Below are 23,960 nucleotides of genomic sequence, written 5' to 3'. Positions count from 1 at the left end.
AAAGATAAATAATGGAAATGTCACCAGAGCTGTACAAAACGAAATTTCGTTATTATACAAAATGACAAAGTTTGTCTAAGTCTAAGGCCACAAAAAATAAAGATATTTAGAAAGAAGTTTTTTCTTCATGTTTGGTCTAAAGAAAAATATCATTTTTTCAAGATTAAATTATATTTATAGTTTTTTGGGGAAACATTTATCCATTGATCTTTTGGGGATGATCATGTGATTACATTATCGTTTAACTGAAGAACTTGTACCCCTGTGCAGCAAAATGCAGCACATTTTTTCTTCCTTGCTGTTTTAAAAGAATATCGGTGCTTCAGAGTAAAATTTTTCTGGGGCACCTTTGAAACAACATGGTTTTGTCTCTATAGTACACTATATATTCGGCTTTATGTTATGTAACCCTTTTTTCCGGGCTTTTGGTTCAGTCCGTATATATGAACTTCTCTTCCTCAGTCTCTGTGTCAGGGAGAACTATTGCATCCATGACCCTTTGGCGTTAAGTGTAATTTAAAGCTCATTGCAGAAAAAGGAAATCCTTTTTTAAAATAGTTGTTTACAGTAAATAGATATCAGACATATTTTTTGTTCCTGTAGAAACATTAAGCGTTGCTATTGTTTTATCAGATGCATTGAATCTTGCATCTACTTCCATCGTTCTGTTTTTTTCCCCAGATTTCCTCCCTAATATTATTTCACCACGTTTAGCACACGCAAGATTTCAGACCATTACACATTTTTATTCTGCATTATTTATTTTTTCCTCTCTCCCTCTGCTGCTAAGGCTCAGCTGTCCTTGTGCCTTTACACGTTGCAAATGAATGCATATCCATGCAAATTCTTTAAAAAGAAAGGCTGAAAATTTGAATATTTTGCTTAAAGCTGCACCCAGGTCGACCCTGCCATTCGGCATTTGAAAGTAGTGTGTCTGTTTGAATACCGAGGATCTCTCTTTGTCATGTTCGCCAGAGGGGCTGGGTGAGCGAACCAGCACCGGCGGATGGGCAGAGATCGGCTGGGTAGCTGCACACAGACAGACTAATTGGGAAAGGGGGGGCGAAAGAGGGGACGAGGGGTGTTGGTGAGGGTGAGGAAAAAGGTGGGGTTTGCGGGAAGGGGGGATCTAGGAAGACGACAGGGGGTTTAGGAGGGAGGTGAGGGAGGATGGAGATTGGGGGAGGGAAGGAGCGAAGGAGTAGTGAAGGATGGGAGGAGGTGATGGAGAGGGCATGTATGTATGCTGGAGGAAGAGGTGAAGGAAGGGTGAGTTTAGACACGGTAGTTTCCATCACTGATGTGATGGTAGCCCTGCTGACTATGTCATTATGCTGCTCAAAGCTGGCTGGATAACCGCAGTCCCTGCTTGCTTCAAAGCACTCTAGCTTAACACACTTTGCATGACACATGAGATAGCCCTTTGCAAGCCAGTTTCTTTGCAGTTATTAAACATACAGATAAGAACAAGTCTTTAACTTTACACCCAAACTCTTCATACATACTAGCAAAACAGGTCTCCACTCATGGGTAAAATTCAGTATATATTTATATAAATATGAGGAATAGTTTAAATCTGCTGTTGGCTGCTCTGAGATCATAGTAGTCTTCCAGTCTAATAAATGGTTTGTTGATTTAAAAAGGGATCTAAGCAGTTTTCATTGACTCCATCTAATGTAGTGTTTTAAGTTATTTTTGTATATGTATATTGTTTATGTAGACTTAATGAAACAACAGAGTTGGGGATTCAAAAACCTATTTTGTCCTAATTTTAATGTTTAATTGACCTATATAGAACTTGTACATAGAAGCAGTGCTAAAACGATAGACCAGTAACTCCCTAATTTGAATTATTCACTTTATTTACAGTATCTCTGCTGGTTATAGTATGTGGAAGACCATCTAGTGTCAGAAAACCCTACTTTTTGCTAAAAAAGGGGGTTAAAACCTACTCTGCTTTATACTCTGCCTTCCAGCATCATAAAATGTGAGTTTTCAAGGTTCACTTTATGGTGCAAAAAATGTCAGTTTACTATAAGGGAAATATATAACACCTGAAAACATCCCTGGAAATACCCGAAGTGTGGAAATACCAGTGGAAATACCAGAATTACCCAAGATAACAGTGAATGTAGGTCCTGGAAAGTTTCAAGATTTATTTCAGGAATGCTCTTATTTGTTCATCTTACATGATTTTGTTTTGTGCAAAAAATAGTTAGTCTTAGACTTGGCGTCCTCCGTGGATAAATAGTTGCTATACTGGACATGAGTCCACCTAACTGCATGGCAGTACAGTTAATTAGTTTACCAAACCCTTTTTTGTGGCCAGTTAAACAGCAGGTTAAGCAGGTCTTTGTAGTATTGATGCTGTATGTGCAAATATTGCAACTGTAGTAACTTTTGCTTGATTATTTGCAACCCTATATGGCATCATCAAAGATACAAAAGATTTAACATAACCTTGGATTACTCCAAATGGTAAACTACTGAGACAGAATTAGTTCATTTGTTTTTTTAAATGCTCTTTTAGTATCGTTTTTCCAAATAATTTAATCAGTAATTCTCTGGCTTGATGTATTTTTGACTAAAGTTACTTAACTTTTTTAGCGGGAATACCTTTGGTGAAATCTACACATTGGTTATCAAGTAGGGTTTCAGAGTTATGTTTAGTCTGTGAAAAAAAATAAGCCCTTAGTCACAAGGACTGCTTCTACAAATAATTGTGAAAGATTAAGTTACTTTTGGGAGTTCACAGAGTGACTGGAGGGTTCCATGATAAGTAGCCTTGGGTTAATTAAAACCTGGGTTAAAAAAAATCAGTTGTGAAATGTCCTTTCTAGTAAAGATTTGGGGTATTGTATCAAAGTAGAAAAAGATTGGGAGTGACTTTAAATTGGCCAAAATTTGCTAGCCAATTAGGACACCAAAGGTGTAATTAAAGCGATGTTGAAATCAGAAATGTGCAGAGGTCGTCAACTTTCTGCACAGTTTCTAACTACAGACCACCAGAGGTCATGTGGTCACGTGTAGAGAACTTCCCGAAGTGGCCTTTGATAGCAAAGCCTTTCATAATGCCACTACAGGATAACTAGAGCCATGGAGACATGTTATCTGAACAAATCCTGCTTCTCTGTCTGCAAGTCCAATGGATGAGTCTGGGTTACACAGTCACCAGAAGAATGACACATGGCAGACTGCGATATTTTATTCAATGTTCCATGGAATTATGGCACGGGGCTGTTTTTATTTATTTATTTTTTTGTTTGTGTCTTACTTTTAGTTAAAAAAATATAATGCTGCTGCATACCGACATTTTATAAAATTTTATGCTTTTGAAGTTTGCTACCCAACAGGAACATGAACCACTGCGCCAAAATCCCTAAGGCAATAGATGAGTGGGCTAAATGTGGAGAAACCTTACTTGCTTCCAGAGAGTCTTCACCTAAATGAAGTTCTTGAATCTTAGGATTCAAGAACTTCAGGAATCTTATTATTCACTTAACAGTGTGCCCCAATTTGCCCTGTAAATATGAAAAAAAAACAAATTAATTTTTTTTTTTATTTATATAGCGCAGGTGTCGTATTAAGGCACTAATTTTCTAGCTCTACTGTACCATCTCTTCCGCTGTGTACCCAACTTCTTTCATTTTCCTCAATACGGGCATGACTTACATTGTGCTAATTAATTTCTTATTTTTATTTTTCCACTGAGAATCATCAATGACCTCGTCTCATTGAATTAAAAAAAAAAAATTTGAATCCCCAACCTCTACTTTAAAGCTTTTATAACACCTGTTGGATGAACTGAAATATAGAACGCTTGCCTGGGTGTTGCCATCCAACATCAGTGTTTGACCTAACATATAGCCTTCTGGTAGAACAGTCAAACGTTTCCACACTACTTATATTTACTAATGAGGGCCTTTATAGATTTAAGGCTGTATTCAAGGTTGCAGCAACATCATATCAAACCCTATGAGGTAGTAATGGGATGTCACTCAATGTGATATGTACAGTAGGGTATTTTACAGCAGGGCTGTAAACTCACCCGTTGGGCATGAGAATACAGGTGCTGGTCATAAAATTAGAATATCATGAAAAAGTAGATTGATTTCAGTAATTCCATTTAAAAAGTGAAACTTGTATANGTTATAGATTCAAGAGTGTCTCTGTTTTAGAGATGCTACTGATAGTTTGCTGCCGGTTTTGAGTCTAAAAAAAAAAAGATAAATAATGGAAATGTCATCAGAGCTGTACAAAACGAAATTTCGTTATTATACAAAATGACAAAGTTTTTCTAAGTCTAAGGCCACAAAAAATAAAGATATTAAGAAAGAAGTTTTTTCTTCATGTTTGGTCTAAAGAAAAATATCATTTTTTCAAGATTAAATTATATTTATAGTTTTTTGGGGAAACATTTATCCATTGATCTTTTGGGGATGATCATGTGATTACATTATCGTTTAACTGAAGAACTTGTACCCCTGTGCAGCAAAATGCAGCACATTTTTTCTTCCTTGCTGTTTTAAAAGAATATCGGTGCTTCAGAGTAAAATTTTTCTGGGGCACCTTTGAAACAACATGGTTTTGTCTCTATAGTACACTATATATTCGGCTTTATGTTATGTAACCCTTTTTTCCGGGCTTTTGGTTCAGTCCGTATATATGAACTTCTCTTCCTCAGTCTCTGTGTCAGGGAGAACTATTGCATCCATGACCCTTTGGCGTTAAGTGTAATTTAAAGCTCATTGCAGAAAAAGGAAATCCTTTTTTAAAATAGTTGTTTACAGTAAATAGATATCAGACATATTTTTTGTTCCTGTAGAAACATTAAGCGTTGCTATTGTTTTATCAGATGCATTGAATCTTGCATCTACTTCCATCGTTCTGTTTTTTTTTCCAGATTTCCTCCCTAATATTATTTCACCACGTTTAGCACACGCAAGATTTCAGACCATTACACATTTTTATTCTGCATTATTTATTTTTTCCTCTCTCCCTCTGCTGCTAAGGCTCAGCTGTCCTTGTGCCTTTACACGTTGCAAATGAATGCATATCCATGCAAATTCTTTAAAAAGAAAGGCTGAAAATTTGAATATTTTGCTTAAAGCTGCACCCAGGTCGACCCTGCCATTCGGCATTTGAAAGTAGTGTGTCTGTTTGAATACCGAGGATCTCTCTTTGTCATGTTCGCCAGAGGGGCTGGGTGAGCGAACCAGCACCGGCGGATGGGCAGAGATCGGCTGGGTAGCTGCACACAGACAGACTAATTGGGAAAGGGGGGGCGAAAGAGGGGACGAGGGGTGTTGGTGAGGGTGAGGAAAAAGGTGGGGTTTGCGGGAAGGGGGGATCTAGGAAGACGACAGGGGGTTTAGGAGGGAGGTGAGGGAGGATGGAGATTGGGGGAGGGAAGGAGCGAAGGAGTAGTGAAGGATGGGAGGAGGTGATGGAGAGGGCATGTATGTATGCTGGAGGAAGAGGTGAAGGAAGGGTGAGTTTAGACACGGTAGTTTCCATCACTGATGTGATGGTAGCCCTGCTGACTATGTCATTATGCTGCTCAAAGCTGGCTGGATAACCGCAGTCCCTGCTTGCTTCAAAGCACTCTAGCTTAACACACTTTGCATGACACATGAGATAGCCCTTTGCAAGCCAGTTTCTTTGCAGTTATTAAACATACAGATAAGAACAAGTCTTTAACTTTACACCCAAACTCTTCATACATACTAGCAAAACAGGTCTCCACTCATGGGTAAAATTCAGTATATATTTGTATAAATATGAGGAATAGTTTAAATCTGCTGTTGGCTGCTCTGAGATCATAGTAGTCTTCCAGTCTAATAAATGGTTTGTTGATTTAAAAAGGGATCTAAGCAGTTTTCATTGACTCTATCTAATGTGTTTAAAGTAATTTTTTATATGTATATTGTTTATGTAGACTTAATGAAACAACAGAGTTGGGGATTCAAAAACCTATTTTGTCCTAATTTTAATGTTTAATTGACCTATATAGAACTTGTACATAGAAGCAGTGCTAAAACGATAGACCAGTAACTCCCTAATTTGAATTATTCACTTTATTTACAGCATCTCTGGTTATAGTATGTGGAAGACCATCTAGTGTCAGAAAACCCTACTTTTTGCTAAAAAAGGGGGTTAAAACCTACTCTGCTTTATACTCTGCCTTCCAGCATCATAAAATGTGAGTTTTCAAGGTTCACTTTATGGTGCAAAAAATGTCAGTTTACTATAAGGGAAATATATAACACCTGAAAACATCCCTGGAAATACCCGAAGTGTGGAAATACCAGTGGAAATACCAGAATTACCCAAGATAACAGTGAATGTAGGTCCTGGAAAGTTTCAAGATTTATTTCAGGAATGCTCTTATTTGTTCATCTTACATGATTTTGTTTTGTGCAAAAAATAGTTAGTCTTAGACTTGGCGTCCTCCATGGATAAATAGTTGCTATACTGGACATGAGTCCACCTAACTGCATGGCAGTACAGTTAATTAGTTTACCAAACCCTTTTTTGTGGCCAGTTAAACAGCAGGTTAAGCAGGTCTTTGTAGTATTGATGCTGTATGTGCAAATATTGCAACTGTAGTAACTTTTGCTTGATTATTTGCAACCCCATATGGTATCATCAAACATACAAAAGTTTTAACATAACCTTTGATTACTCCAAATGGTAAACTATTGAGACAGAATTAGTTCATTTGTTTTTTTAAATGCTCTTTTAGTATCGTTTTTCCAAATAATTTAATCAGTAATTCTCTGGCTTGATGTATTTTTGACTAAAGTTACTTAACTTTTTTAGCGGGAATACCTTTGGTGAAATCTACACATTGGTTATCAAGTAGGGTTTCAGAGTTATGTTTAGTCTGTGAAAAAAAATAAGCCCTTAGTCACAAGGACTGCTTCTACAAATAATTGTGAAAGATTAAGTTACTTTTGGGAGTTCACAGAGTGACTGGAGGGTTCCATGATAAGTAGCCTTGGGTTAATTAAAACCTGGGTTAAAAAAAATCAGTTGTGAAATGTCCTTTCTAGTAAAGATTTGGGGTATTGTATCAAAGTAGAAAAAGATTGGGAGTGACTTTAAATTGGCCAAAATTTGCTAGCCAATTAGGACACCAAAGGTGTAATTAAAGCGATGTTGAAATCAGAAATGTGCAGAGGTCGTCAACCTTCTGCAGAGTTTCTAACTACAGACCCCCAGAGGTCATGTGGTCACGTGTAGAGAACTTCCCGAAGTGGCCTTTGATAGCAAAGCCTTTCATAATGCCACTACAGGATAACTAGAGCCATGGAGACATGTTATCTGAACAAATCCTGCTTCTCTGTCTGCAAGTCCAATGGATGAGTCTGGGTTACACAGTCACCAGAAGAATGACACATGGCAGACTGCGATATTTTATTCAATGTTCCATGGAATTATGGCACGGGGCTGTTTTTATTTATTTATTTTTTTGTTTGTGTCTTACTTTTAGTTAAAAAAATATAATGCTGCTGCATACCGACATTTTATAAAATTTTATGCTTTTGAAGTTTGCTACCCAACAGGAACATGAACCACTGCGCCAAAATCCCTAAGGCAATAGATGAGTGGGCTAAATGTGGAGAAACCTTACTTGCTTCCAGAGAGTCTTCACCTAAATGAAGTTCTTGAATCTTAGGATTCAAGAACTTCAGGAATCTTATTATTCACTTAACAGTGTGCCCCAATTTGCCCTGTAAATATGAAAAAAAAACAAATTAATTTTTTTTTTTATTTATATAGCGCAGGTGTCGTATTAAGGCACTAATTTTCTAGCTCTACTGTACCATCTCTTCCGCTGTGTACCCAACTTCTTTCATTTTCCTCAATACGGGCATGACTTACATTGTGCTAATTAATTTCTTATTTTTATTTTTCCACTGAGAATCATCAATGACCTCGTCTCATTGAATTAAAAAAAAAAAATTTGAATCCCCAACCTCTACTTTAAAGCTTTTATAACACCTGTTGGATGAACTGAAATATAGAACGCTTGCCTGGGTGTTGCCATCCAACATCAGTGTTTGACCTAACATATAGCCTTCTGGAAGAACAGTCAAACGTTTCCACACTACTTATATTTACTAATGAGAGCCTTTATAGATTTAAGGCTGTATTCAAGGTTGCAGCAACATCATATCAAACCTATGAGGTAGTAATAAAATATCACTCAATATGATATGTGCATGAGGGCAGATGGCTGTATACATTTGGCGATGTACAGTAGGGTATTTTACAGCAGGGCTGTAAACTCTAACCCATTGGGCGTGAGAATAGTTAATAAGCAAAGTTGTGAAATTCTTAATATACAATATATTTAAGATGCAATTATTTTAGCAGGACCCATTCTTCTTTACTTAAATTCTCTGAAATTCACCAGAATAAAGAAAGTAATGTATATTGTGTAAAGAATTTTCCACATAACTGCAGATCACTTGTTACTCAGTGACATTTACTGTGCTATAAAAATTCCACATTTTGTTTCAGTTAAATCCTCTGAAAACCTACAACCTATAGGTGCACCTATCCTCATAGCCTTTCAATCTAACCCTGATAAGGGTTGCCGGTCCAAACTATTTTAATATCTCACTTAAAGGTTTGGTGAAAAGTTGTCAACCCTGTTAGAGGGCGTATTGTTTTAGAAAATGCAAGCAGCTCTTTAAAAAGCTTTTAAGCAAACAACAATCTATTGGAAATCCACCTGAGCTGTATTAATGGGGTAATATCTGAAGACATTTTAAAATAGGTAAATCTTTTTAAACATTTTTTCTGTGGATCTACTAGTTTAAGATTCATCTTTTGCCACCTCCCTCCCTTCCTTCTTTTTATAAAACTACATCCTGACTCTGGGGGCCAGTCTGAACAGAACCAGACTGAGCTACCCTGGATAGCTAGCTACATTGATCTGGCTGCTGTAGCCAAGGGAATATAAATCAGGACAGGGGCTTAAAGTCTTGAGCCCCCTCAGGGAGGAGTCCTCGCTGCAAAGGGAGACGGACATGAACCGAGCTGCTTCCCCCTCTTCCTCCCCCTCACACCACTGTGTCCATCATTCTCCACCTCTCCTTTCCTTGTGACATTCACTTTTGTCAGTTCATCTCTGTGTCTCTCCCTCCATTTTTTTAATATCACCTTTATTTCTTACTGCTTTACATTTTTTTAATATCACCTTTATTTCTTCGTTCTCTACTTTACCCAACATTTCTCTACACCAATCCGCTTTGCTCTATGTTTGCACACAAACATTGCTCATGAAGTTCACACTCAAGATGAAACTGCAAAGCTAATTCTGAGCTTGGTCTTTATTAAGTTTGTGAACATGATTTATTTTAGATTATGCAGGCTGATTTTTTTATTTTATTTTAGAGTATCCTGCCCAGCCTATGGGTTGCATCAGCCAAGCCTAGCCCACACAGCATTATCAGTAATATGTCATGTAGCTGCCGCTCTAAGTGCCGGCCTGGTCTTTCCTGTTCCTTTAAATTAGCACCACATATAACTATGCTGCACTGTTTAACTCCACTCTCACTGGTTGTTCTGCCTTAAGTTCCACCTTCTCTCTTCCTGATTGGCTTCCGTTTGCGTTGGTGCTTGGAACATGAAATTTAGATTTTATTCCCACTAGAATACTACGGTTACTACAATTAATGTTAGGCTACGAAACTACTCCCAATTAAAAAAACTAAATATGATCTACACTAAAACAGGTGAATCCTGCTGATTGCAGTTCTGTAAAGAAGGGTTTTGATTTGTGATACTTGAGAAATGTAAGTAACCAATGTTAGCACCTCAAAATAATTCTAAAGTATAATACATTTTATCAACAAAAACCTTTTCTTCTTTTATACAACTACATACTCTGTGTCAGGCAGGAGTTGTGAAGACTGCTGGAAAAATGGACAAGCAAAGACTGTAAGCTATCAAAAATTCAGATTCTTAGCCACAGCTGACCGAAAAAGAAAATTTGAGGGTTTCTCTTTTATTTCTTTGCCATTACTGTTTTCTTTTATTGACGACTCTTTGAGGTAGTTCGGGTATAAATAGCAGGTGCTATTCTTTACAATTACTACAAGTGCAATTCTTACAATATTTACAGACCGGCTTCAATTTATAGAAGTCAAGTTAGGTTCAACTTCAATTTAATGTTTTTGATGCTGTTTTCTACCCTTCAGATGTATTATGTAAGAAATGTGTTCAGAATGTTACAATAAAATACATGAAATGGGCTAAACAGAGTAACTAAAGCCCAGTTTCGCAACTTTTATATCAAAGTCAGTATTTTAAATGCTCAGTGTCAGTTCCTCTTATAGTTCCCGTGCACATGCAGATAAAATAAATGTATTTGCAGTCCTTTGAATGTATTATTTTGCTTTGTTTTTTTTTTGCAGAGAATATCAGCATATCAGATTTTCTAAAAATGAGAGTGGGCTGTTTAGACTATATTTGGTTAAATAGTCACGTATTTACTTTCTGTCTGATTTCAAGTGCAAAACTTTTTTTAAAGTGGAAAAAAAAGTCCCAGTTCCACATTCATCATAGTCAGTGATGCTTCAAACATTGACAAACAGCATCTAGTGTGTGTAGCACTTATAAAATTTGTATAAATGCAGCAAGAAATGCTTTTTTCTCTTCAAACCAAATGCACCATGATGCTCACATCAAACATAAAAAAAAATGCATGCATATTGCTTAGGACCAATGACATGAGACCAATGAAACTTAAGACCAATAGTGTCCCTTCAAAGTTGAGTTCAGCCCTGCGCTCTTGCCAGTGTCTTAAAGGACCTACCTCAACACAGTTAGTTCTATAGGGGAAATAAGGGTAGAAGAAGAATAAAATTAAAGTTTAGACCTATTTTTAAGAGGAGAAAAGCATGGTGTTCCCTTGTTCAGTGAAGTTTGAGGCTCTTCTCTGCTGTACTGTTATCCTGTGGGGGCACAGGGCTGTTGTAGTGATGCGCTGCAGTGATAGCACAAGTGTCCACTGGGGGAACCCAGAGCATTCTGTCTCACTGAATGATACCCCTGTTTCCACTCANCACACACACACACACACACACACACACACACACACACACACACACACGTATCAGTGTCTGGCAAGCCCAGCCTAGCAGCAGATTCCTCCCTCACCCCCCCACCCACTTTCAAAGCTGCAAATATATTAGCTGCCTCTTTTTCTTTTGTCTTGGGAAAATGGCAAGTAGAGGGGGGTGAGTGTGTGTTTACCATGGTAAGGAACAGTAGCAGAACATCCCCTTTGTGCCAGCCGTGTTGAGATGTCCCAGTGGTATTGGGCCTAGTGACGGGAAGAGACTTACAGATGCCTAAGAGTTAGCAGTAACACAGGTGAGATGCTGGAAATGAGAAACGGAGAACTGACTGACGGATGAGGAGAAGATTTATGAGTTTCAAATTACATGCTCTCGTTTTCTTTGGTTAAAGCAGAAAGAATTGGTGGAAGAGCAGCAACGTTGAGCTCCAAGTAAATGGTTGATTTATGGGTATATCAAGAAAATAAAACTCTCTGGTGCTGGTTATCTGCAGGTGGTTTTAAAAACAGTTGTTTCAGTCTTCTACCTCCCGGTGAAAATAAAACTGTACAATGTCTGTGGCAGCAGGTGAGAGATTCCAGATTCCTTAAATAACATCACTAATTAAATACATCACCCTCCATTTCCTTTGTATAAAGTGGATATTTTTAAACAGATTCTCCTTTTAGCGTTTGGCGGTTTAAAACCCCACTTAATATCCACAGGTTTATGCTTTTAGATTCCTATATTATTGGTTCATTGCTTTGAATTGGAGTAAACAACTAACTCTTAAGAGTCTCAATGATATTCATTACTACAGCTATTTTAATGCTCTATAACATGAGTCCACTTTTAACTACCAGGTTAGACCGTCTTTTTTAAGGACATCTTTAATTTTCATGGCACATATTTAAAAATTGTTTCAGAAATATATTCCTCAGACTTTGGCCCATCTGTTGGATTGAGATCTGCTGACTGTCATCTTCATGCAACCAACCCTCGTTTGATAACGGTGCATTTTATTTAAGTTGTAAGATCAACATCAAGGTTTGAACTAGAAAGGTTTGAACACGCTACCACATTTAACCCTGGTTCTGAATCTATAGCCTGAATGTTACTGTTGAAATCGAGGATTAAAAGATAATGTTATGTTTTTCTAATCTGTTTTCTATGGTTGACATGTTGTATGGTCACAGTCTATATTCTGCAGGCAACCTTTCGTAATGTGTGCTCATTTGAGTGACTCTCCTGTTTCTATTATTTCTCATTAATTCACCCTTTGACCTCTGAACCATTGGGTATTTTCTCTTCTTAGTCTCATCCTGTATAAACTCCTCTGTTTATGAAACCCCCAAAACAGCTCGTTTGGCACCTACGACCCTTCTACATCCAAGGTTGCTTATTTCTCCTTTCCTTCCTGAAGATCCCTTTTAACTTAAGCAAGTAATATTAAACATTAAACTGATGAAGACTCTCCGTCATCCAGGACTTGTAAACTTCTATCTTCATCCCATGGTCAGAATTAAATAAACCCTTTAAATGAGAGGAAACATTTCCATGGAACCGTAGATGCTGTCAGTTTTTTTTTTTTTTAGCAGTTTCTTTTCTAAACTGCTAAAATAATCGAAAAGTTAGTAAATATTTTATCAAAATAAGTGTATTTACCCTTAATTTGAGTAGGTACATACAATGGTTTGCCAAAGGACTGACTATTTATACCTTTAAAAATAATATAATTAGATATTATGCACTTGAAATAAGAGACTACCGTTGTTTATATTTTAAATGTTAGTTGTCTTATTCCTTAGGCAAAGTGGCTTGCTCGCTGAATTTAAGAAAAAAATCTGTTTATTTTTAGAAAAATGTACTTAGATCTTATTTTTTTGCAGTGTGCATTGAGTTGCTGTCGTCTGATTGGCTAATTCGCTTCTTTGTTTAGTAATCTAGCAGCTATATATTTGATTTTGATATTGGTTTTTAGAATTGAACATTTAGAGTGAACACTAAGTATTTGTTCAAAAAATGAACCTAGTGATTATTTAGTCCCACTCTCTACTATCCAGTCTGCAGTCAGTGGCATTACAGCCATGGCACTTGTAGGGGTTTAAAACCGTTTCCTCATTAAGACAGATGGGTGGAGCTGCTGTAGCTTCCACACCAAAACTCTTCCCATACAGCTTTGTAACTTGAAACTTACAGGTGAGGGACCCTTCATTAGTAAAATTCTCTTAAAAGAAGACATATATTTTCCCCTTAATTTGAGCAGATAAGACATGTGTTTCAAATGAGAAAAAAAAAACTCCATTATCTTAATTCTAGTGCATACTGTTAAATTATCCTAAAGTATCTTTTTAAGTGCAAAAATAATAATTTTATTGACAGATCGTCTTATTTACCTGCTCAATGTAAGGACAAATGCAGTTATTTTAGGACATTTGTACTTGTCTTTGGAATGGTTTTTGAATTGTAACCAGCTGTCCAACCAGCAACAAGTAGGGGAGGCCCAATGTTGTTCTTACTTTAAGCTTCCAACATCTGGAGAAAACCCAGATCTCTCCTTTACTCTCTAGGATCCCTTTAAAGGAATCCAAACAGCAGAACTGCTTAAAAGGATGATTGGGTTTATCTTCTGTACTTGCATAAACCACACACTGACTGGCCCTTGTCTAGATCACAATGAGAGAGGTTTTGATAAATATACAGGTAGGTAAGAATAAGCAGCGTTTCCTTGACTATTGTGCTCTTTTTATATTTCACTACTTTGAATACAAATCCAGTTTTATCTGAAACGCTTGTGTAACTGTTGTCTAAAAATCCTTAATGTTTGTGACTGTCAGTTTATTCCTTTGTTATAGTCTGTGAAATGTCCACCTTAAATTATAATACTAAGTAGATGACGAGACGGGGAAAAAAAAAAAGCAGGTCTTGTCTAACTTCACAAACGTTCTTGCAAGACACAGCTGTCCGGTCTGTTTAATGTTTAAAGACAGGCAGTCTGAAAGAGCCTATACGTTGGATGGTGTCTTGAGTATCCTTATATGGAGGGAGGAGATATCATTGATTTGAAAGTCTCGCTTTGCGCAAATACAAACTCATCACTTCACTTCCTGCTGATGCTGCGTGAGATCAGAGTATCTGCTGCTCCTGGACTGTCACTCACAAACAGAAACCTGATGTGGGCAGGGCCAAGACAGCGTCTCAAATCTGGCAACTCAAGTGTTTTTATTTGCAGGAAAAAGGAGCGTCTCGTCGTCTGTGTGCACACGTGTGCACGGGGCGTGTGTGTGTGTGTGTGTGTGGGTTTGTGTGCCATATGCGGTGTGCCAGGGAGGGCTCTCTGGAACTTGTTGGTGTGCGTGCATTGTAGTTAATAATAGTAGCAAACACATAAAACGATGGCAGCTCTGATGTGTGTGACAGTTTTACAGCCGCACACGCCAGGATTTAGTCACACACGCACACAGAAAACAGACCTGCTCTGCCACACAACTATCCATCTTTGTTGAGTTCTCAATTTTATCACCGATTCAGATAAGGGAAAAACAGCCACTTCCCACATATCCAGCCCGCCTCGCCTCCAGCCCCTCCCTAATGCTCCATATCTGGGTACAGGCGCTCATATAAAACATATAGCCCACTGAAAATCAGCCACCCACACAAGCACACATAAATGTAAAGGCCTCACCAGCCTTGGTTGGAACAAGCAAAGTCCTTGAAGCGAGCAGGGACTCGCATGCATCATAACATTTAAATGCACAGATTCACATGACACACACACATATCCTGTCATAGTTTATTGCTGCTATTGGGTGGCTGTCTGGAACAATGTTTGTGTTATGCTGGGGTGACAGATTTAAGTTTTGATGAGGAGGGGTAGCGGGGGGGTAGGGATCAGTGACTGTTCCCCATGGTGAGGTCTTAGAGACAGTAGACAGGAGCAGCAGCAGCAGACACCCAACCTGTCGTCCGGATCAATCTCTGGGGGAGGCAGGGAGATGAAAGAGGAGGAACTGCATCCCTCACTGCTCGGATATGTCCAATAATAAAAAAACAAAAAAGACCAAAACCTGAGCTCAGTGGCCGAGCTTGGCAAGTATACGAAAGAGAAAGAGAGAGGGAGACGGCAAGGGAGCCAGGGCGTAGCAGAGAGCCACCAAGTACCCAGGATTAGTCTTTGAGCTTGGCAGAGCTGGACCAGAACTGAGGAAGAGGTAGCAGAAAGACAGACGGCCACAAAGGACCTGGCAGCTTTTCTGGGCCAGGTTAGCAGCCAGGGAGAAGAGGAGCCGGAGCCACAGGCAGAGAGAGACCCTGCGCATGGTTGCTGTGTGGCTGCTCTGGAGTGGCTAACCCATATGGTGCACCACACTCTTCATGCTCCCTGTCTAAATCCATATGCCGCTGGTGGAAAAGACCACCGCCCCCTCCCCGTCTCCCCTACCTCGCTTCAAGAGTAAGCAGACCCACAAGGGTGGTGTTGGGAGGTAAAGCCCTGAAGGCTTGTATCCCCCCCCCAATACCTCTTAACCCCGCAGAGCTGCTTAGCCCATTGTCACTACAATCTGCCACCATAGCCTGGGTGCTGTGTATACCCCCCACCATCCACCCTTGCCCTCTTTTTCTTTTTCATTCCCTCTCTTCTCAAGCCCTTTTATCTCCCTTTGGCAGCTGATAATCGATGAACTTATTAACTGTTAATTATTCAAGCTGTGGATCGAGGATCCCTCCCTTATTCTTGGAAAAAAAGGGAATGCTTCCACTCTGTTCTGCCAAATAAAGTGGGTTATATTGCCCATTCATTTGGATTAAGTACATTTAGGCTTCACTGTTGGGAATGTTAAGACGTTGTCAGATTGCTATCAGTACTGTTTAGCATTAATCCCCATTTTGTTCTGCCATTTGATAGCCTCACCCTAACCTCTATCTGGGGGAAGCCCAAGATATTTCCATAACGAAATATATAATCTTGTTCGTTTTCTTGTCAAATCTCTAAAAGCATTTGTTCTATTCTCTGTTCTGTTTTTAGGAGGTTCTTCAGACAATACCAAAGTTCTGCTTTCCCTTTGACGTGGAAAGGTATGATTCCTCTCTTCGCCTTCGCCGTTTCCTGGTTTCACCTCATTTCTACCGAGAACACTCCCTTAAACAGCTTGAGAACTGATCACTTCTCACACCTAAAGACAGCAAATGAGATGTACAGTTTATGCTTCTCAACTGTGACAATGATGAGCTCTAAATTGTGATTAATTAGTGATATTGTCACCTGTCAATTTCCTGGCTGTAGAAGCTTGATGATGACTATTTAATGTCCTCGTGGCCACATGGGATGGATTGCAAGTAGCCTTTCTAAAGTAAAGCTTAAACTCTGCTTACCATGGGCTGCGTTGGATCTATTTGGGTATATAATATCATAATAAACAGAAAATAATGTGGTAGTTGTATTATTCTGACAGCTGAAAGAAAATTTAGAATTATCAGTGTCTTTTTGCTTTGGGTTTATAGCAAACTTTGCCCCAGATGATGAATATTTTTATTTTTACTTTATGAAAGTAGTTGCTTCTGGCCATGTTTTACTGTCTGACAATGAAAAGAAAATGGCGAACCTTTTAATGTATTGACCATCGTACCAACTCCTAAACTCAAAAAAATTCCATGCTGTCTTTTTTTACAATGCGTCTAAATACATGCCAATTCAATAACAAGCTGAAGCGTATGGAAGTCGAGGCATTTCCTCACAATAAACATTAAAGGTATCATATATTTTATTTTTTGGGTCAGATGGTATTCTTCTTTGTACCTTTCCATTAGCATTTTGTCTCCATTAACCAGCCATTCTATAGAATCAAACCAGTTAGTTTCCATGGGTGCCTGCATTTCAGCCCTAAAGCATCTGTTAGTGTTAAAGTCCTGGTAGTTTCAGGCTGGTCCTCTGTGGTGCACATGGTGCACTGTTCTGCAAGTCTCTTGGAGTTATTTTGGTTTGATCCGGAGTCCTCTGACATTTCATAGGGGTTAATTTACCAACAGGAGATTGGAACCAAAATCACTGTAAAACCTTGATTTTACACAAAACTTTAAAAACAAATACCACAAAATAATAGATCTTGTTTGAACATTTTCAGTATTATGTAGTTGTGGGAAAAACTGAACTCTAAAGCTGCATAAGTGCATAACGACGTTGGTCTGATTTGAGCCTTTTTAGAGGTAGAAAATGGGATTGGGCTGACTAAAGAGCAATCTGACCCCAAGTACAGTATGTTTACATAAAAGCATAAAATCTCACATATAGTTAAACTCGGTTGTATTCTCATACATGGACTTCCTACCAGAGTCTACAAACATGGACGTTAGGTGAATTTGTCTTTCTTCTTGGGTCTTTAGGTGTTAGAACGTGCCTAGTTATTTGGACTGCACACCTGTCCTGTCCGATCGTTTTAAATCTTAGGAAAAATTGGAGGATATATAAAACATCTTTAGAAATATTTGTTACTGGAAATGTAGTGTTTACATGAAGTGCAGCTTGTTCCAGAGCTGTCTTTAGCACAGACTGGTTGGCTGTTGGATTGTAAGAATTGCTAGAATCCAGTACCAAGAAATGTAATACATAGATATTCTTATCAAAAAACTTTTGACCCCATTTTATCCCAGTTCAGTTTGTTCGAATATAAATTTTTGGCTCTTATTTAGTATGCATATTAAGACCTCTGATCATGCCAACATAACGCCACCTTCTGCTGTTAGTTAATAAAACTGTATTAGAATCATATAAACAGTTTTTCTCAAAGTAAGCTGTGGCATATTTACACAGTTGCTTTAAATTTTTATTTGTTAAAGCAATTACAAAGTGACCTTCCAGGTGGATATGTAATATGAACCATGGGTGGTGCAAAATGTTGAAAAGCCATGTGCAATCAAAACAGCGAAGGTATAAAATGTTTAAGAAATGGAATATTAATGACATGATCTGCAAAAATCTGTTACAGCATCCTAAACCAGAATCTTAATGCAATGTGAGGGATAGCTTGTCAGTGATGTAGAAAATGATACAAATTGTCGCCACAATGAGGTCATCCTGCATTGATTGTTGTTTATAAGATAGGAAATAATCCATTTGACTACATTCGTGTAATCTTATCTGCTGAGGCCTAAATCTGAAAAGTAGCAGTTCTATACAACAACATCCACAATGATTTATTCTTCAGAGAGAACACTAACAGGGAGGTAAGGATGTAAGGAGGACTCAAAGCTTTAATGAAGCTTAGCTGCTGCCATCTAGTGGTGGAAATGTGAATTTAACTTGTATTAAACCTAAAAAATGCTTTTTTTATACTATAAACTTAAAATCTATTTGAAATGTATTTGCATCTAATTCTGAGCTTTAAGTCTCACAGAATATGTAGACTAATCAAGCTGCCCCCGATCCAGTTTTATAATGTTTTATATCTGTTTTGCATAATTTGATCTATTTGTAGCCTCTAATTTTCCCCACCTATTCTGATAAACTGTTACCTGTTCAGTTTTTACGGCATGGACCCCTCTATGTCATCACCAGGGTTTCCCAGAACCAGGTGGGGCAGAACTTCACCTTTGTTCTCACAGACATCGACAGCAAGCAGAGGTTTGGTTTCTGTCGACTCACCCAAGGCTGCCGAGTCTGCATATGTCTCCTCAGGTAACACACTAACTGTCAGTCTCTAATTGCCATTTGAAACAACTCAATTTAATATTATAAAATCAGACTCTATATTCTCCCATTGACATTGATAAACTTCATACAAGTTTAAATTATTATAATTTTTATTTCTAAGTATTAAATAAAATATTCAAAGAGCAACATTTGTATTTTTCATTCCAAATAACCACTAGTATGAATAAATACATTGTTTACCAGCTACTTTTTTGATCCGCTGTCTTAAATATGTGTATCTCCATTTTGTTGTATGAAGGAGGATAAAACCTTTTTTTTTAATTTACAAGATCTTAGAACTGAAAACAGATTTTTTGAAACAACCTTTTCATTCATTCTCACTCCGAGCTGCACTTTGCCAGGAAAAACAAATTTATGTTCTCATCTGCCCACACGAATATGTTTGTGAAGTGCCTATAATTATCCAAAACTTTAACCGTTTTGATATTTTTTTATAGGTTGATGTCTTCTATCACAGCACACACAAATGAGAACCCTGCACGTTGAAAAATAGCATTTCTCTTTGCATAAATACGCTCTAAAAAAAAAAAAGAGGCTATTATCTGTTAATTTCCAAGTAATTTAATGTTGGTGCTGTGCCTTTTTTTTTGTTACAGATGCAATTACTTACGATTACAAAGAACGAGCAGTGCAGTGTAAATCTCAGCGGACAGGCTGGCTGCACTTTAATAATAACTGGAAAAAAGTAAAAAAGATCAATTTTTAATGAATGTAATAAGCAGTTTAACAAACAACAAATTGGAAAAGCAGCACAAAGCCTTCCTCTGTTCCTTGTTTGTGAAGCAGCTCTCCTGTAAGCTTCCCCTCTGTGTGTGTGTGTGTGGGTGTGTGTGTGTGTGTGGCTGTTGATGGACAGTCGTGGGTTTGTCGCTGGCCTGATGAGCTGCTGTGAAGAACAGTGCCCTTCGTACCCCTCCTCTTTCTCCGCACACACACAATCACATTTCTACCACCCACCCTTCCAGGCCAGCTTCCTTGGCCTTTGTTTTTCCTTTTTCTCCCTCTCCATCTCCTGCTCTCTGTCTCTCCCTCTGTCTCTCCCTCTCTTTCCTCCTCGTTATTCGGCTGCTGCCACAGTGCGACAGCAAAGACGCTCGGCCCATAATTATGCATGAAGCTTCGCTGCCAATTAGCAGAGGCTCCCCCGTCCCTCTCGCTGAGTTAGACATGCTAATTCATTTGACATATGATGTATAAAATTCATTATGCATTCTGAGTAGTTTGCATGACTTGCTTCATTTATTATAAGATAACATATAGAAAGTTATTTTTTTTATTTGATTTGAAATAATTTTTGCTGCCAAGTTTCCTGTCCTTGTTTTTTTTTATTTAATTATTTTTTTTTTTAAACAAAAATAGCCGCCTTATGTTGGGATCATTCAGAAACAAGCAAGAAAATGCTAAAAATAATCTTCCTTTTTGAAGATCTGAGGGTTAATGGTTCATGTTGTTTAGATGGATGGAATTAAATAAATGAATAACAAATAAAAAAAAAAAGCAAGAATACCTGAATCCTCCCGTTTTATCACTTTTAATAAGTTTTTATAATTTTCGAAGGAAGAAAAATAAACTTTAATTGAAATAGTTTGCGTCTGTGATTGTTGAGACGCCGACTGTGTAAAATTTTCACCTCTGCTTACAAGAGGAAGTGGCTTAATGAGTTGGACAGTTTTATGTGGAAAGGCCTTTGTAGTCTCCTTGCTGAAGTTGTGACCAAAATAAAACAACCGATCACACCCGATAAAAAAAAAAAACACACTGAAAGGACATTATTATTTCTAACATTATGTCCTTATATCTCCTATCTTTGTTTGCTGTTTGATTTTATTTTCCCCTCTCGATTAAAAAGCGGTTTTGTTTATCAGCAGATGTTTTAGGATACATTTTAAGTGCTGCATGGCTCTGCTTATTGGACACTTTTTTCAGGACAATGTCCCCCCCCCCATACTTAACCTCTAACCCCGGAAAGTAAATGTGTAATGCAATCTCCGACTGAGCCGTCTACAAAGTGTAGGTGACTTACGATTATAGATTCCTGTGTAGTAAAAACGATTTAGGGCTCATCGAAGGAACAGGAATAACTGTCGTGCTTAACACCCAACTTACTTTATGGCAGTCATAGAGGGCGGATTTATGTGTAAATATTTAATCTCCAACACTTAGACACCATTGTTTGTTTTTTCTCAATTTTTTTGATTGAAAACAAATTTGAAAGCTTTAATTTCGCTGCTTTTTTTGCAGAGTCCTAGAGTTTCTTTTTTTCCCCAAAGTCCACGGCGTTAGGTGGTCTGAGCCTGGACCGAAAAAGGAGCCTGACGGTCTGCAAGTGGTTCACAGATTAATTGGTTGGCTCTTTGAGTACATGGCACTTTGAGAAGATGTGTGCTTAAAATTGTAGGAGAGTTCACGGGACCCCCACGCACTGAGCACTCCAGTGATAGATGCCTCTCTCTCCCCCTCCCTCTCTCTCTATCGGAGGATTTGCGAAGCACAAACAGATCTGAGCAATGAACTGTGACGAGTAGGAGTATCTCTCAGCGAGCTTTCTAAACTTTAACTTTCTGTGTACAGAGAGCAGAGCAAGGCAGGAGAGGGGAGAGGGATAAAACAATAAATCTTTAGGATAAATTAATACGTCTCCATTTGAATAAGGAGGAGAACTCCCCCATCATCCAGATGTGAGAGTTGAATATTGATCATTTGTTCAGGTTCTGATTTAACAGGATTATGTGTATCTTGTTAAATTTACAGCAGTTTGGTTAAAGAGGGCAATGACTGAGTGCTCTGTGAGGCCTGGTGGCGCCTCAGACAGAAAAGGTTTTATTTAAATACGCCACATCTGGGGAAATTTGAAGGTTTACCATCCAGAGAACACAAGCAATAAATGAGTCAGGTCATTTATCGAACTTGCTCCGCGCCTATTACAGTTCCATTCTTCTGAAGTGTTTGAGTACAGATTCCTCCACACTGACAGTTCAAACTTATTTTAACTAAAAAACGATGCCTTAGTTCTCCTGCAGAGAGCTGTAGTTTTCCTGTCCTACCAACCAACTTCTGAGCTTGGTGACTAAAAACCTTTAAATCCTGCTGTGTTTGTCTGTTCTTGTTGATGAATTTGAGTTCTATCTGTAGATAGGAACAGCGTTAAGCAAAAACCTCACTTTTATGACTTATGAAGATTAGCACACAGCTACTGTACCTGGAATTAATGTTCTCGTCTTTTCTATTTTGAAAGTTACTCAGAGACCTGGGCCTCATTTATATAGCTGAGAAAAATAGTTTTAGAGGGTTTGATCAACCTTTAAAATGCTAAAGTTATCAGACTTTAGATTAGATAAAAAAACTCATCTCAAAATGAGTAAAACATTTCTTAAATCAAATGTATTAACCCTTAATTTGAGCTGGAAATAACATGATCTGCCAGTGAAATTAGTATTTTTACCCTTAAAATGGGATTATTAGAAATTATGCACTTGAAATAAGAAGCTTCTTGTTTTAAATGTAAATTTTCTTATTTCATTGCTTAATTTAGGAAAGAATGCACTTATTTTAAGACAAATTGACTGATTTTGATTTCAGTTTTTATAGTGTAGAATAGTTTTTTTATTTGTTTTATTATAGCAGTGGAATGTCTTAAGAAAAATACACCACTGCAGTTCTCCAGCATTGAGCTTTGCATTTATTGTTAACCATTTTCCCCCATCCTCACTCAGAAGATAAACAGTTTTCTAAACTAAAATGATTTAGCTAAAACTGTTCCCTTGTGTTTCCAATAAGAAATCTGAAAAAAAGGTGGCCTATTTATGAACAAAAACAATTAGATGACTAATAATATGTTTATAGGAGCTTCAAATTACAACACAAATACATTAATGAAGAAACGCTGTAGCTGTTAGTTCAGACTTTTTGGTTTTGTAAAGTCAGCATCAGCTGCATGTATATTCCCTCTGAAAGATAATGCTACAGTTCTCCTACAATTTTTAAAGATTTCACAGCAAAATTTCATTTTTTTCAAAGCGTTTCTTGCTGTGTGTATATGAATAGATGTGTTCTTGTTCCCATGTTCTGTCTGACTTTAACAGAACGTTCCCATTTTGAGGAGGTGCTTAGAAAAACAGACCTCTGAGACATCCTGTTCACCCCAGGCTTACAGGAAGTCATGGAATATTAATTACATTTCGCTCATCAGTCTAATCAACTGAAAAAACTGAAAGAGTAGAAATGTACTTCAATTGCCTTTAAAATATAGGAATTATGTTCCTGGGGTTTCGTGGCTTCGGTCAATTAATTTCACGTTTTATTTTTCTGTTAAATATTTTAACACCCATTGAAATTAGATCCATTATATCTTCTCAGTGTCAGATTATGCGGCTGCATTTAGTTAAAACAAAAACATTTTGCACATTATAAACTGACCCAGTATGCAGATATCAGTGCTGTGGCAGAAATAGGTCTTCAGGTTCATATCCGGTCAGCATGTAAATTAACCTAAGTATGTTTGATTGAGTCTCTCCTCCAAGTGTGACCTGATTGTGGTAAATCTTCATGCAGATGTCAAAATATCGGCATGTTAAGAGACTGATTGTTTCAGACTAATGGTCACTCAGCCTCTCTGATTGGCGCGCTTGGCTGCACTCCTCCTCAACACCCGGGCTGTCGTTGGCCCCCGCGGATTTAGTGATATGAAAATTAGCATTAGGTCCACTTTATTGTTTTCTTGTTGTCTGTTAATTCCAGTCTACAGAGCAGGCAGTGACCCATGCCCCGGCAACTCCTGGCTCTCCAGCCAACTGCTTCAGCATGACTCTAACTACTCACACTTAAAACCTGAGGTCTAAAACTGATTACTGTGCTACAAAAAATGCTACTTGAGGCGTTTTCATCAGAAATTTGGCAGAATTACTCTTCAGAGTGACTCTCTATTAAAAAGATTCTGTAATTGTATTTATTTTTAATCTTCAGGGTTTCTGCGGGTCATTAAAAGTAATTAAATTATTATTTTTTAAATTAAGGCCTTAATTGGCATTAAAATTTATTGAATGTGATTATAATGGCATTTAAAATGCTTTTTTTTTTTTTTTTTACGTTTCTAAAAACAATTTCACCAGATATATTATAATAGATATAACTGGTGCTGCGTTTTTGCGCAGAACTGCTTCCGATTGATCGTAAAGCCG

At 37.9% G+C, this 23,960-nt stretch overlaps 1 protein-coding gene across 2 annotated transcripts in view; it reads left to right on the top strand.

Moving 5' to 3' along the window:
* Positions 1 to 23,960, top strand: part of dennd1b (DENN/MADD domain containing 1B) — a 163,620-nt gene that overhangs the window by 50,479 nt on the left and 89,181 nt on the right. For both annotated transcript variants that reach the window (XM_015387873.1, XM_015387875.1), the window contains exons 4-5: positions 16,102 to 16,151; positions 18,628 to 18,747. In XM_015387873.1, the coding sequence (XP_015243359.1) occupies positions 16,102 to 16,151; positions 18,628 to 18,747 (170 nt within the window). The remainder of the gene's footprint in view (positions 1 to 16,101; positions 16,152 to 18,627; positions 18,748 to 23,960) is intronic.

This window comes from Cyprinodon variegatus, unplaced genomic scaffold, assembly GCF_000732505.1.
Source record: "Cyprinodon variegatus isolate N-32 unplaced genomic scaffold, C_variegatus-1.0 Scaffold405, whole genome shotgun sequence".
Taxonomy (NCBI): Eukaryota; Metazoa; Chordata; class Actinopteri; order Cyprinodontiformes; family Cyprinodontidae; genus Cyprinodon; species Cyprinodon variegatus.
The sequence above is the reverse complement of the archived record's forward strand: the minus strand, read 5'-3'. Positions and strand labels throughout refer to the sequence as shown.